Genomic DNA, 13,553 nt, shown 5'->3' with positions numbered 1-13,553 from the left:
ACACAGCGAAGCTAAGAAAGTGAACAAGGGGAGGATGGAGTAGAAACTGGGGCAGGGTGGGCACCTCTGGGGACTCCCCGAGCCACACGGAGTTAGGCCTGGGGCCTTCAGACTGAAAGCTACTGCTGGGGGCTGCACAGAGGCTGTGGAGGCTGACGGGAGGTACCTGCATGGAAGGTTTCTTGTCCGTCTTCCCAAGGGAGCGGGTTCCTCTTTTCTTCAAGGAATGCTGGAGCGAGATTAAAAAAAACTGAACTGAAAGCTCACAAGGGTGATGCACATCCAAAGAGCAGTCACAGTGCCTAGGGTTCCGCTGAGGGCCCCTGCCCTCCCTGGCCAGCGCAGCCCAGCCACGTCCAGCCTGGACCAGCATCAACTGCTGAGCCAGAGGAGTCTCAAGACCACCCAATGGGCTGCAAATGGGGAACAGGCCAGAAGCACTTGAGACGATTCTGAACCCACCTGCCCAGGGTTCCTCCCCTCTCTCCCACCCCGAAATTGTGATCCAGTTGGGTTGAGCCCAAGACCCAGAAATCTGGGTTTCTGTTCTTGTTTGTCTTTCATTCATTCACCAAAGACACCCTGAGCACCTATCATGTGCCAGGCATAGTTAGGCATGGAGAATACAGCAGGGACCATGACAGACAGGGTACTTGAGGGGGATGCTGGAGTGTTATGCCTAAACCCCCCCTTTAGGACTGGGGCACGCATTCCCCTGGCTAAGCCCTCAAAGTTGAGTCCCTCTCCCAGCAATGGCCATTGGCTGAGGGCAACCACCTCATCCAAGGTCATGTGCCCTCCCTGGGTGGGGGTGCTGGGGGAGGCGGGGAACCCACATCCAGTGACTGGTCCATGCCCCCTTCCCACTCCAGCTCCAGAGCTCCCCATGGGATCAGCTGAGGCCATTGGTGTGAATGCTCTGCAGCTCAGCTTCTCCCTCTGCCTCGATCCCTGATGGTGTTATTCCAAGGGGACGTTTCCAGAAGCCTCTTGTATGCACATCTCCATCTCAGGGGGAGTCCTGAGCTCATGGAACTGACATTCTAGTGAGGACTTTAATTCAGCATGGATACTAATAAACAAAATGAATATGGTTAAACAGATCATAACTGTACAAGAGGCTTAGAAATGATGAGGAACTGATCAGTTTTTACAATTTAAATGGTAGGTTTTCATGCAGATTAAAGCAAAATAAGCCTATAATAATCATCATGATTCAAAACTACAGAAGCAATAGGGGAAGAAATTGATACATTTGATTAGATAAGCAAATTCTACACGGGAAAAAAATACCCTAAGGAAAGTAAAAATAGAAATGATTAACTGGGAAAAAATACTTGCAATGTATTACACTGACAAAGGGTTAATATCTTAAATATGTAAAGAGATTCACAAAATAGAGGAAAAAGTCCAACAAACCTATAAGAAAAATGGGCTAGAGATATGAAAACCAGTTCACATGCAAAAAAAGATAGATGGCTCCAACCATAGGAAGATGCTCAACCCTATTCATGGTAGAGAAATGTGAATTAAAACTATACTGAGATACAATTTCTCACCTATCAGATTGGCAAAAATCCAAACACCTGACAACACATTCTATTGATGAAACTAAGAAGAAACAGGATCCCTCATATTTCACTGGCAAGAATGCAAAATGGCACAAGCCCAATGGAGGGGAATTTGAGGAATTGTTATAAAAATCATTTCTGAACTTTCTCCATGTTTAAAAAAGTCACTCAGTTAGAGGCATGAGTCCATTGAACACTTCTTCCCATGAGAGGGGTGCTTCATGTTAGTGGCATATAAAATCACCCTTGGGTTACATTTGACTTTTCAAGTCAGGCAGGTAATTTTCGAGCATGCTCCCAGGTAGTCTGAATACATGGGCTCCCGGTCCCCCACCTCTCACACCCAATCCCTGAAGGTGAGAACCACTGATCTAATCCAAGCCCCCAGTTTACTGAAGGCTAGAGAGAGGTCCCACAGCAAAACCAGAGCTGACCTGGAACCAGTTCTTTTTTTCTTTTTAAGTCTTTATTGAATTTGTTACTATATTGCTTCTGTTTTATGTTTTGGGTTTTTGGCCATGAGGCATGTGGGATCTTAGCTCCCGGACCAGGGATCGAACCAGCACCTCCTGCATTGGAAGGTGAAGTCTTAACCACTGAACCGCCAGGGAAGTCCCTGGGACCAGTTCTTGACAGAGTTCTTGTTCTAGCTCCAAAGACCTGGAAGGAGAAAATGTGCCTTCTTGGACAAGGGACAGAGTGGAGCCAGCACAGTGGTTCTCAATCTGGGTGCACATCAGAATTACCTAGGGAAACTTAAAAAGAAAAAAAAAGATGCCCAAGGTCCCAACCCCAGAGATTCTCACATCATTGGTCTGGGTAGGTCCCAGGCATCAGTATTTTTAAATAGCTTCCAAGGTGATTCTAATGTGCAGCTAAGCTTGGAACCACAGAGCCAGGGAGACAGGCTCTTAAGTTCATCTTAGAGCCCAATCAATTCCTAAAGAGACCTTTTGAAATGCAAATGAGGCAAGAAGGCAGAGGCTGATATTTCAGACGCTGGGCGCCAAGAGCAGGGAGCCAGTATTTGAGAAGGACTGATGGGGGATCTTTCCAAGGCAAGGAGGAAAGAGTAGAGAAGGCGGGGGTGAGGGCCACAAAACAAGTCCTTCCCCAAAGACCCCCTCCTACAAAAGGGGCCTGGGAAGGGGGTGCTCAGAGACCCCTCCTGGAGTGGTGAGGTGGGGGCCCGGGAGTCAGGTGGTCAGGTTTGCAGATCTGCGCCCGCCCATCACAAGCTGATGGGAGGGGCTGTGAACTCAGCTGGGACCCCCTCAACACGGAGTTGATGATCCTGGGTGAACCCCTCCCTCTCTCTGAAACTCCATTTCATCATCTATCAATACAAAACTGAGCCACGGATTAGGTGACCACTGTAGACTTTCTGGAGGAGGGAAGTGGGGTGACAGTAAGGGGAACCAGGGGTCTCCAGGGGCACTGAGAGGTCCCAGCTATCACACATAAAGGAGTGAGATAACACAAAGCCTAAAGCCATGAAAAAGGACAGAGGGAGAGTGAGATTCACTGACATGGTAAAATCTCTGAGACAGCTTGGTAAGGGAAAGAAGGAAACTGCAAAACAAAACCTGCAACCCAAATGTCCACCAACTGATGAATGGATGAACAAAACGTGGCATAGCCACACAAGGCAATATTAGCCACGGAAAAGAATGAAGCCTTGCTCAGTGCTACAACATGCTTGAAAACAGCATGCTGAGTGAAAGAAGCCTGTCACAAAAAGCCACATAGCGTATGAATCCATTTACATGAAGTGTTGAGAATAGGCAAATCCACAAAGGCAGAAAGTAGATTAGTGGTTGCCAGGGAGGAAGAGGAAGAGGGAGTGGGGAGTGACTTGGGGTTTTCTTTCTAGGGCGATGAAAATGTTCTGGAATTAGAGTGGTGACGGCTGTACAACTCTGAATATTCTAAAAACCACTGAACTGTATCCTTTAAAAAGCAAACTATATGGTATGTGAATTATATCTCAATAAAGCTGTTATTAAAAACAAAACTAGAACGTTACCATTTTTATAAAAATAAGACGTGTGTGTGTGTGTGTGTGTGTGTGTGTGCATACACATGTGTACATGTGTATGGTGGGGGAATATGGTCTAAAGAATATGCACCAGGCGGATAATGATGAGAGTACAGGGAACTTGCACTTTGCACTTTTCTTCCCCCACATTTTTTCAGGAGGGAAGACATAGTCCTCCAGCGTTTTCTCTTTAAATTTTTAAAAATTATACAATATTTTAAAAAATAAATTAATATATAAAGACACATTCTCACTGTAAATCTGTACTGTTCTGACGAAGCAGAAGCCCCCCTGTTTACACCCCCATCCCTTCTCCTCCTGAGGGTGACCACAGCTGAGGGTCAGCTGGAGCTCCTTCTAGATCTCTGGCTCTGTGTTTAAAATACTGAAATAGATGGTGTTCTTTTAGACTCTCCTTCCTATGTTTACTTGACTCTGTGATCTTTGACTTTTATAATAAGCACCTTAAGCAGAAGAAAACCCCAAAACATCCAGCATTTAAAAAGACAGTCTGTGGTCACACTATACTATTCTGTATGTTACAGAAACTGTGCATGTAACATAATCCCATCTTAATGAAAAAAAATACATAGAGGAATATACATCATATAAGCATAGAGAAAGGCCTGAAAAGACACAAACCAAACCAAATCACAGGTTAGGCTGAGTCAGGCGTCGAATTGAGGGAAGTGGTTAGGGGAGCGTTTCTTCTTTTATCTTACGTATCGTTATTATTATTTCTTACATTTTGGAGAACACACTCACATACTTCAAACTTCAAAAAACCCAAAAAGGAATACAGTGAACCCTGTAACCAGCTCTCTTGCCTGAGGCAAGCAATGCAACCAGAGTCTGATGTGTCCACCCTTAGAGGTATGCTAGGCATGCATTTATATGTTTTTGTAATGAAATTTTTGCTTCACTGAGCTTATATTACTTTTTTAGTAAAAAAAAAATGCATATATACATTTCAATATGTGTGTGCGCATACATAGAAAAACGTATGGGAAGTATAACATATTGGGAAGTACTCCCACCCAAATAGTAATTTGGTAATTACTCGGAGGAATTCTCTCTGAATATTGGATTACAGGTGAAACTTCTTCTCCTTATGGCTTACTTGTAGTTCCTAGTCTTTCTCTACTACGCATATATTACCTGCTGGGTGGGAGGAGAAAGTTATAGTAAAATGTTTTTAAAATGTACTTCCCCAAGAAAAGTCATGAACACCATTCCAACACATTTTCAGAGGGTAAGTTCTGAGTGCCCACCAGAAAGGGAGGGCAGTGGGCAGAGAAGAGGGGCTGAAGCAGCAAACCTTTTCAGGACCAAAGTGGTTCCAGCCTTTTCTGGATGGAACTGCCCCTGTCCCTGCCCCCCACCTCATCTAAGCCATTTGGGCTCCCACACTGCTCTGCGGCTCTGGAGGGAAAACAAGGCAGGCTCACAGAGCATAAAGACCTTCCTCCTCTCTGCAGGGCAGCAGCTGGCCAGGCGGCCTGGGGGACTGCGGTGCCCCTCCAGGGAGCCAAGGCCCGTCAGAGCCCCTCTGTCGAGCCCCCAGGGGCAGATGTTCTGGCTCTGGGCCTTAGGTGGGCGGGCTGGGGCAGGGCAGGACAGCACCCGGGCACCAACAAGAATGCCAGTCACAAGTGCCGGACCCCGAGGGCACAATCCTTGGCCTGGCACGCAGCAGGGGCTTCCCCACCCACCAGCAACTCACAAGGCCGCTTTTGAGCAGCCAGGGTGGTGTCTCTAAGCTTCCTTGGTCTAACGGCTCCTAGTAGGAGCAGGAGCTTTGCCCTCCCTTGCCCTTCTCCAGGAGATTAGAAGAGGGTACCTCCGCCCCTCCAGCCCACACAGAGAGGCTGCCTGAGCACAGCTCTGGAGAGGCCTCCTGTCTTCTAACACCTTCCACGCTTCCATGCTGCCAGGAAACAAAGACCAACCTTCAAGGAATAAAATGAGCCTTCTGCCAAAACAGTTGGGTAGATTTTCATCCAACTTAGAGGGGATGTTTGAAAAGGTCTCACTGAAAACACAGACTGTGCTGTGTGTACGAAATTTACTCCAGGGGGGGAGCCTGGGGTAGGGGTGCATCTCAAAGACTGAGGCATTCTTCCTCCAAAGCGGCTGAAGCAGCTGGAGAGGCGGTGTGGCTCCGGGCTGGGGGAGGCCGTTTGGGTGGAGGAAACAGAGTGGTTTGACATGGACCCCAAATCAAAGTACAGGGGCAGACGCTGCCAACAGCAGGCGTTGATTTGCTACCTAACTGCTCCTTCCATGGGCAACTGGCAGTTTGATATGGAGAGCTCCTTGCTAGAGGCAGCAGAAGGATATTTATTGAACTAAGGTAAATGCTTCTCCAGGCCCACAGCCATTGTAGAGGTTGCGAGGGTGGTGATACTGATAATCAGTATTTACCGAGCTCTTATTCTCCACTAAGCATTTTACCTGCTTGTCTTGATTAATTCTCACAATCACCTTTGAGATCTAGGGATTCACGTTCCCATTTTTTAAAAATTTATTATTTATTTATCTTGGCTGTGCCGGGTCTTAGTTGCGGCACGCGGGATCTTTAGTTGCAGCATGCAGAATCTTAGTGGCGGTATGCATGCGGGATCCAGTTCCCCGACCAGGGATCAAACCTGGGTCCCTTGCATTGGGAGCGTGGAGTCTTACCCACAGACCACCAGGGAAGTCCCCATATTCCCATTTTATAAATGAACAAACTGAGCACTGGAGTAGTAACATGATTTGCCCAATGCTACAGTTATTTGCAAATAAGTGGCAAAGCCAGGATTCAAACTCAGGCCCGTGTGACTCCAAGTTCGAGATTGCCCTGCAGCACACAGGCCACGGCTAGGCTGCATCAGATGACGCCGCCAGCAGAACTGAGATTTGAACCCAGGTGAACTGATGCTATGGTGAGTGCCCTTCCTACACCATGAGAGTGGGAATCAGGCCAAGAAGCCTGGGCCAGAGAAGGAAGTACTCGTTGGAGTGAGTGGCCTCTTCAGAGCTTCCGAAACACAGCCGGGTTCTAGGAAGGCCCCTGGATGGGGCAAGGAGGGCACGGGCATCGCCCTAAGAGTTAGTGTGGCTTTGGGAGATGGAGAGTCCTGGGTTAGGATCCCATCCTTGTCTTTCCCCTGTCCCATCTATATACAGCAAGTCCACGCTTTCACTGCCGAGGGCCTGGGTTCAATCCCTCGTCCCGCAAGCTGTGTGGTGCAGCCAGAAAAATAAATAAACAAAATAAAATAAAATGGGGACAAAATCACTATGTACCTTGGGAAGCTGCTGGCTACACAACGTGAAGACACACACAAAATGCTTAGTGCAGTGCCTGGTACAGAGCAAGCACTCACACAGCAGCTATGTTATAATAAATCCCATCAACACTGATACTGGCTTTCTGCCGAAAATGCAAAGACGGGGAATGATACTGGATTGGGGGTGGCGGTGGCTCGTGTTACGATTTTTGAGCTGCAGCCCAGCTGGCAACGGTGCCACTGCAGAACACAGCTGGGGCAGGCCACCCTCCCTCCTCTCTAGCAAAGAGCCATCTCCATAGCAACCACATCAGCTCAGGCCAGGGGCTCCTGTTCCCAGCCGGGTGACAGCATCGCCACAGCAACCTGTCAGGATGGCAAAGGCAGATCTCAATGACGGGACTGGAACAACTCTGGCAGAAGAATTGCTAAGGGACCCTCGTCTCCATAGAAACCATATCAGGAAGGAGAGGGAGGAGAAAGGGCAATCAGCAAATAAACACAGCGCCACACCTCCTTCAGCAGGTCCTAAGACACCGAGGGGCACATCAGGGAGGGCTAGGCCAGCCTCACTGACATCGCCTTCAAGAGGAAGTGAACCAGTGTTTCCTGAGCACCAACTGTGTGCCAGGCACCACAAAGGGCTCTTTACATGCTTGACTTTATTTAAAATTTCACTAATAAAAACCACGCCCCCCCCCAAAAAAAACTCTAAATACAGCAATCATAGAATAAAAAGCAAAAGCCATTGCCTACCATACTCCCACCATTTCTAATGCCTCAGTTCAGTGGGTTTTCCTCCAGACTTTCCTCCAAGCTATTCATTTGCACATATAGACACATGCTTCAAAATCAGTTCGTTCTGTATGGCTTTCCAAAATAATTAGTGGGATTGCACAATATGTATGGTTCTATAGCTTTCTCTTCCTGCTTAAAAATGTACCCTGAGATCTTTCCACATCAGTACATATGTATCTGCCTTTTATCTTAAATCGTGGGAAAGTACACCTAATATAAAATTTACTATTTTAACCATTTTTTTCTTTTTTATGGCAGTAAAATATACTAAGATCTGCTATTTTTAGCCATTTTCAAGTGTACAATCCAGTGGCATCATCACCATTCACCTCCAGAACTTTGTCATCATCCCAAACTGAAATGCTGTACCTATTAAACAATATCTCCCTATACCCTCCTCCCTCCGGGCTCTGGTAACCTCTAACCTACTTTCTGTCTCTATGAATTTGACTACTCTCCGTATCTCATCTGAGTGGAATCATATAATACTCGTCCTGTTGTGTCTGGCTTATTTTATTGAGCACAGTGTCCTCGAGGTTCACCCACGTTGTAGCCTGTTTCAGAATCACATTCCCTCTTAAGATTATACACACATTGTAAGTATATACTACATTTTTGTTCATCGATGGACATTTGGGTTGCTTACACCTTCTGGCTACCGTGAATAATGCTGCTATGAACATGAGGGTACAAATATCTGTTCGTGTCCCTGCTTTCAATTTTGGTATATACCCAGAAGTGGACTTGGCTTATTTGGTAATTCTGTTTAATTTTCTCAGGAACCGCTATACTACCTTATTCTTTTTAACTTCTTCACAGTGTTCTATGGTTACCCAATCTTATGAATGATCATGAACAACCTCATAAACTGGGTACTGTTATTATCCTGATGTCACAGATGAAGAAACTGAAACTTAGGGGAGGTGGCTTCAGGGTCTCAGCCCCATCTCAGCCAAGGAAAGGCTGGGTGAACTCAGGCAGGCTCTCCCTCTCGGACCTCTGTTCCCTCTCCTTTACAATGGGAACAGGCTGACATCCGAGGCACCTTCTGAAACTGTCTCTCCTTTTCACTATCAAGGGTGGCAGCAATGAGATGTGTGAAGATGGTCCCCTGTTATCGGCCAGGCCATGGAGGGCAGGAGGCTGCCTGGGGGAGGGGGCCTCCCATGCAGCCCTGGGCAGCCCTGAGTAGCAAACACCTCCCATCTCCACACCGAGAAGCCTTTGGCACGTCACACCAACACACCCAGCGGGGAGGGCAGCAGAAGGATTGTTATGGCCTCAGGGCCGTGGTGTCTGTCCTGGAATGCTGGCACGCCTGCCCTTGGGAAGGTGAGAACTGTGCCCCAGAACAACGTTCGATCCTAGCATGCCTCATGAGCAGCCAGACAGCTGAGGCCCAGCTGTGCCTCTGGGGGCAGAAGGCACCCGGGCCGCCTGGGACACAGACCCCTGGATTCTGGAGGATTCCAGCCCTTAGGCATCACCTGGGCTGATGGTTTCCAATCTGTACAGCCCACTGGGCCCTACGTGACCTGGAGGACATCGCTCCCTCCCTCAGGGCTGTGTTTTCATCCATAAAACTGGTACAATCACAACCTCATCAGGCCTTTCTGAAAATCATGGGAAGTGTCTAGCATGGTGCTTAACATGCTGTACACCTAACACACAGCAGAAGGAAGAAGGGGATGCCAGGTGGCGGGACTCTCATGACCAAAGACAGAGAGGCTGGTGCCTGGGGTCACACTCAAGAAGCATCTGTGTCCTGGAAATGTGTTGAGACACCAGCCAGAGGCCCAGACCCGGCAGTGACTTTATACCGAGTGGCAGTGCCGGGCAGTCTCTAAAGCATGTCCACAAAATCTATACCACTTAGTCCTTCCAATGACTCGAAGTATTACTATCCCATTTTATAGATGAGGAAACTGAGGCACAGAGGGCTGGGTCCCTTGCTCAGCACTGTTGCATGTTTTCTCAGGCAATCCTCTCCCAGCTGTGGTCCTTTGATGGCTGACTGTCTCCTTCATTAGCCTGTGGGCTCCTCGAGGACAGGAACCAGAAGTCTCTCACGCACCCCTGTGTCCTTAGTAACCAGCACACAGTGAACACAGGAGGTGCTCAGGGAGTGTGTGCTGGAGCAGTGAATGAATAGACAGCTCTGCCAGGGAGGCATAACTGTGCAGAGACAGAGGTTCAGAGACACTGGCTGGATGGGGCTGGCACATGCCTGCCCGGCCCAGGCCTGGCCCTGCCGGGGTGGACGGGGCCCTCACCTCTCTCGGCCGCTCCAGCTCCGTCTGCAGCACCTGCTTGGCCAGCTCGGTCTCAATGAGCCGCTGCCGAAGCTCCTCATTCTCCTCCTCCAGCCTCGCCCGTTTCTTCTCCACCGCCTCGAGCTCTTTATGCAGCCGCACGGAGATGTCCTTAGAGACCTGAGCAAAGGTGGGTGATGAGCAGGGCATGAGCAGGCCATCCCACCTCTACCACAGAGCAACCCCAGGGTAGGCAGGTACTCTCATCACCCCCACTTAGAGAAGAGGAAACTGAGGCACAGAGAGGTCAAGTAACTCACCAAGGGTCGCACAGCCAGGAAGTGGTAGAACCAAAACCCAAACCCAGGCACCCTGTGTTTCCTATGTCCACATCATAGTTCAGCTCCCAGAAAGCTATAGAGGCAGTGCCTGTTCTTAGCAATGCCTTTACTTTTATCTGGGCTTTTTAATGCTTCCAAAAGCCTCTCCTGTCTACCCTCTTGCCCAGTCCTCACCAGAGCTTATGACAGGACCAGAAGCTCATTTTATTTATTTTTTTTAAATTTAATTTTATTTATTTATTTTTATACAGCAGGTTCTTATTAGTTATCCACTTTATACAAATTAGTGTATATATGTCAGTCCCTATCTCCCAATTCATCCCACCACCACTACCCCCCAAGAAGCTCATTTTAAAGGGAGGGGAAACCCAGAGCAAGATGGGCATCCCCAGAGCCACTTGAACCCCATCTCTGCCAGTGACCAGCATACGTTCCTGGGCAAATTATTTCCCTACTCTGGGTCTCAGTCTCCTTAACTACAAAATGGGTGCAATAATAACAGCACCAACCTCATGGGCCGACAGGAGGACTGAATCAGCGATTGCACAAAGGCTTGGCTGAGCGCCTGCACAGTGCGCACTGGGTAAGTGGTGGTTGCTGCTGGGAGGCGCTGAGCCCAGAGGGGGCATGACTTGCGGAGGGTCACAATGTGACACAGACCCTGAGGCCTATTTCCAGTTGTCTGGGATACAGAACATACCCCCAGTGACAAAGGCTGGGCAGATGTCCAAGTCATCCCTACAGAAGGAGCTAATGGAGCTGCAAACTCCAATCCCGGTTCCAGGACTCTGCTGCAACAGCACCCCGTTTCCTTGAGGACCCCTCTGTCCTGTCCCCTGCTGGCTGGGGTGAAAGGTAGGAAAGGGGGTCTCTTCTCTGGGGATGAGGAAGGCCCTTCTGAGCTGGTAAATCACAACTAGTCTCCATCCCCAAGTGGACTAAGTACTAGCATTTGTTGAATACCTGCTATGTGCCAGATTCATTCCTCTTCACCCCAACTCTGCCCCCATTTTACTGGCAAGGAAACTGAGGCTCAGAGGGCAAATGACTTGCTCAGAGTCAAACAGAGCTAGTGTGGGCCAAGCTGGAGGGAGCTCAGGGGCTTTGGCTGAAGGGCCAGCCCACAAGGGGTATGAGGGCTTTGCCAGCAAGAGGTATGTGTGGGGCAGACAGCCCAGTGCCTCGTGCCTGCCAGTCTCGGAAATGGCCATGGCACCTCCTCCCTGCCGGAAGGGAAGAGGGCCCTCCCTGGCTCTGCCTTCTGCCTGGGCCCAGGCCCAACTCGGCACGGACCCCTTGGCAGTGTGCAAGGCAGGCCAGGAAAAACAACGGCCAGAAAGGAAATCGAGCCCTGCCTCCCCCTCCTCCCTCCGTTGCCCACTGCCTCTCTCAGCCCCCTGAAGATCTCCTAGGACAGCTGGAAGCTGGCCCACGAGGCTCCTCCCACAGTCTCTCTAGGCCACCAAACCTTCCTCATCCACAAAGTGGGGGGAGCAATCCCTCACTAGCAGAACAAGGACTTTGCAGGTGGGAAAACTAGAATCAAGCCTGATTCCAGCCCTCACTGGGTGTGTGACACAGGACAGGTTACTTAACCATTTGAAGTCTCGGTTTGGTCATCAGTAAAAGGGGGTTGATATAGCCTAGTCACGAGGCCTGCTGTGAGGAATAAAAGACATAGTGCTTGGAATCCCACTCCTGGGCATATACCCAAAGAAAACCATAATTCAAAAAGACACATGCACCCCAATGTTCACTGCAGCACTACTTACAATAGCCAGGTCATGGAAGCAACCTAAACGCCCACTGACAGACAGATGGATAAAGAAGATGTGGTACATATATTACAATGGAATATTACTCAGCCATAAAAAGGAATGAAATTGGGTCATTTGTAGAGACATGGATGGATCTAGAGACTGTCATACAGAGTGAAGTAAGTCGGAAAGAGAAAAACAAATATCATATATTAATGCATATATGTGGAACCTAGAAAAATGGCACAGATGAACCGGTTTGCAGGGCAGAAATAGAGACACAGATGTAGAGAACAAACGTATGGACACCGAGGGGGGAAAGCGGCGGTGGGTGGCGTGGTGGTGGGATGAATTGGGAGATTGGGGTTGACATGTATACACTAATATGTGTAAAATAGATAACTAATAAGAACCTGCTGTAAAAAAAATAAATAAAATAAAATTCAAAAATTCAAAAAAAAAAAGACATAGTGCTTGGGCTGGTGGCTGGAACATAGCAGGTGCTCAAAAGTATAATGATTTTTAATGCATTGTCAAGATTACTGCTTCACCTCTGTGCACTGACTTTATCCAGGTTGGCCCAATACCCCACAGCCTCACTCTTGAATTTAGTGTCCGGGTGTTCAGCCCCAGGTCCCAAGTTTTAGGCTATTAGGTTACCCAGTGAGTCCCTGTCCTGATCAATACTCCATTCATTCATTCATTTATTCATTCATTCATCTGCTTAGCCCCTGAGGGCAGGAGCACAGAGGTCCAGGCCCCAGGCCATGCCGGGGCTCCTTCATATCTCTGTGTCCCGGTAGCAGTGCAGGGTCTGGCACACACTAAGTGCCTAATAAATGCTTGTTGGATGAACAAACAAATCCAAGACTCCAGCAAGCAAAAAGGGAGGGAAATGAAGGAGTGAATGACTGAAACATGGGGAGCTGCACATGCCCTAGCTTGGCTGGGGATGCTCCCCCCAACTGCCCACACCCCCAAATGTCCAGAGAGGGCTGTGTCCTTGACCGGGATGAGGGATCAGCTGCTGGTTGGACTGGGGGCTCCTCTCCCAACTATGCTCCCACCTGGGCCAGCTCCTCTCCACCTGGGGTTCACTCCATCCCCACCATGGCCTTGACCTGGGCAGGTGACCCACTCCCCACCAAGAAGTCATGATTCATGTGGATTCCTGGATCCTCTTGGGTTCATAAGTGACGCTATGGATTTCATCCCTTCCTTGAGTCCCCATTTGCCTTCTGCCCCATTCTCCATGGAACCCCCTTCTCTATCTGCTCTCTACCCCCAGGGGTGCTTTGTTAAGAAGGCCTAGCCCCAGGCAGCTTACAGAATTCCAGTGTGGACAAAAGAGCCCTTAATCTCAGATCCCCACAGAGCCCTGTGCCCCTGACGGAGGCCCACAGGAGCAAAGAGCATGCCTGCCTGGGGGGCAGGAGCCCGGTTGCCTGGGTCTCTCCCTTTCTCTCTCTGAGCCTCAGTGGTCCTGGGCCCCCTGGCTCTCAGGTAATCGGCAGAATCAGC

At 49.0% G+C, this 13,553-nt stretch overlaps 1 protein-coding gene across 1 annotated transcript in view; it reads right to left on the bottom strand.

The window, feature by feature from the left end:
• Positions 1-13,553, bottom strand: part of MTCL2 (microtubule crosslinking factor 2) — a 71,917-nt gene that overhangs the window by 33,211 nt on the left and 25,153 nt on the right. The window contains 2 exon segments of the mRNA XM_082430022.1: positions 167-229; positions 9,956-10,114. Coding sequence (XP_082286148.1) covers positions 167-229; positions 9,956-10,114 — 222 coding nt within the window.

Source organism: Balaenoptera physalus (genome assembly GCF_965194825.1).
Source record: "Balaenoptera physalus genome assembly, chromosome: 16".
Taxonomy (NCBI): Eukaryota; Metazoa; Chordata; class Mammalia; order Artiodactyla; family Balaenopteridae; genus Balaenoptera; species Balaenoptera physalus.
The sequence above is the reverse complement of the archived record's forward strand: the minus strand, read 5'-3'. Positions and strand labels throughout refer to the sequence as shown.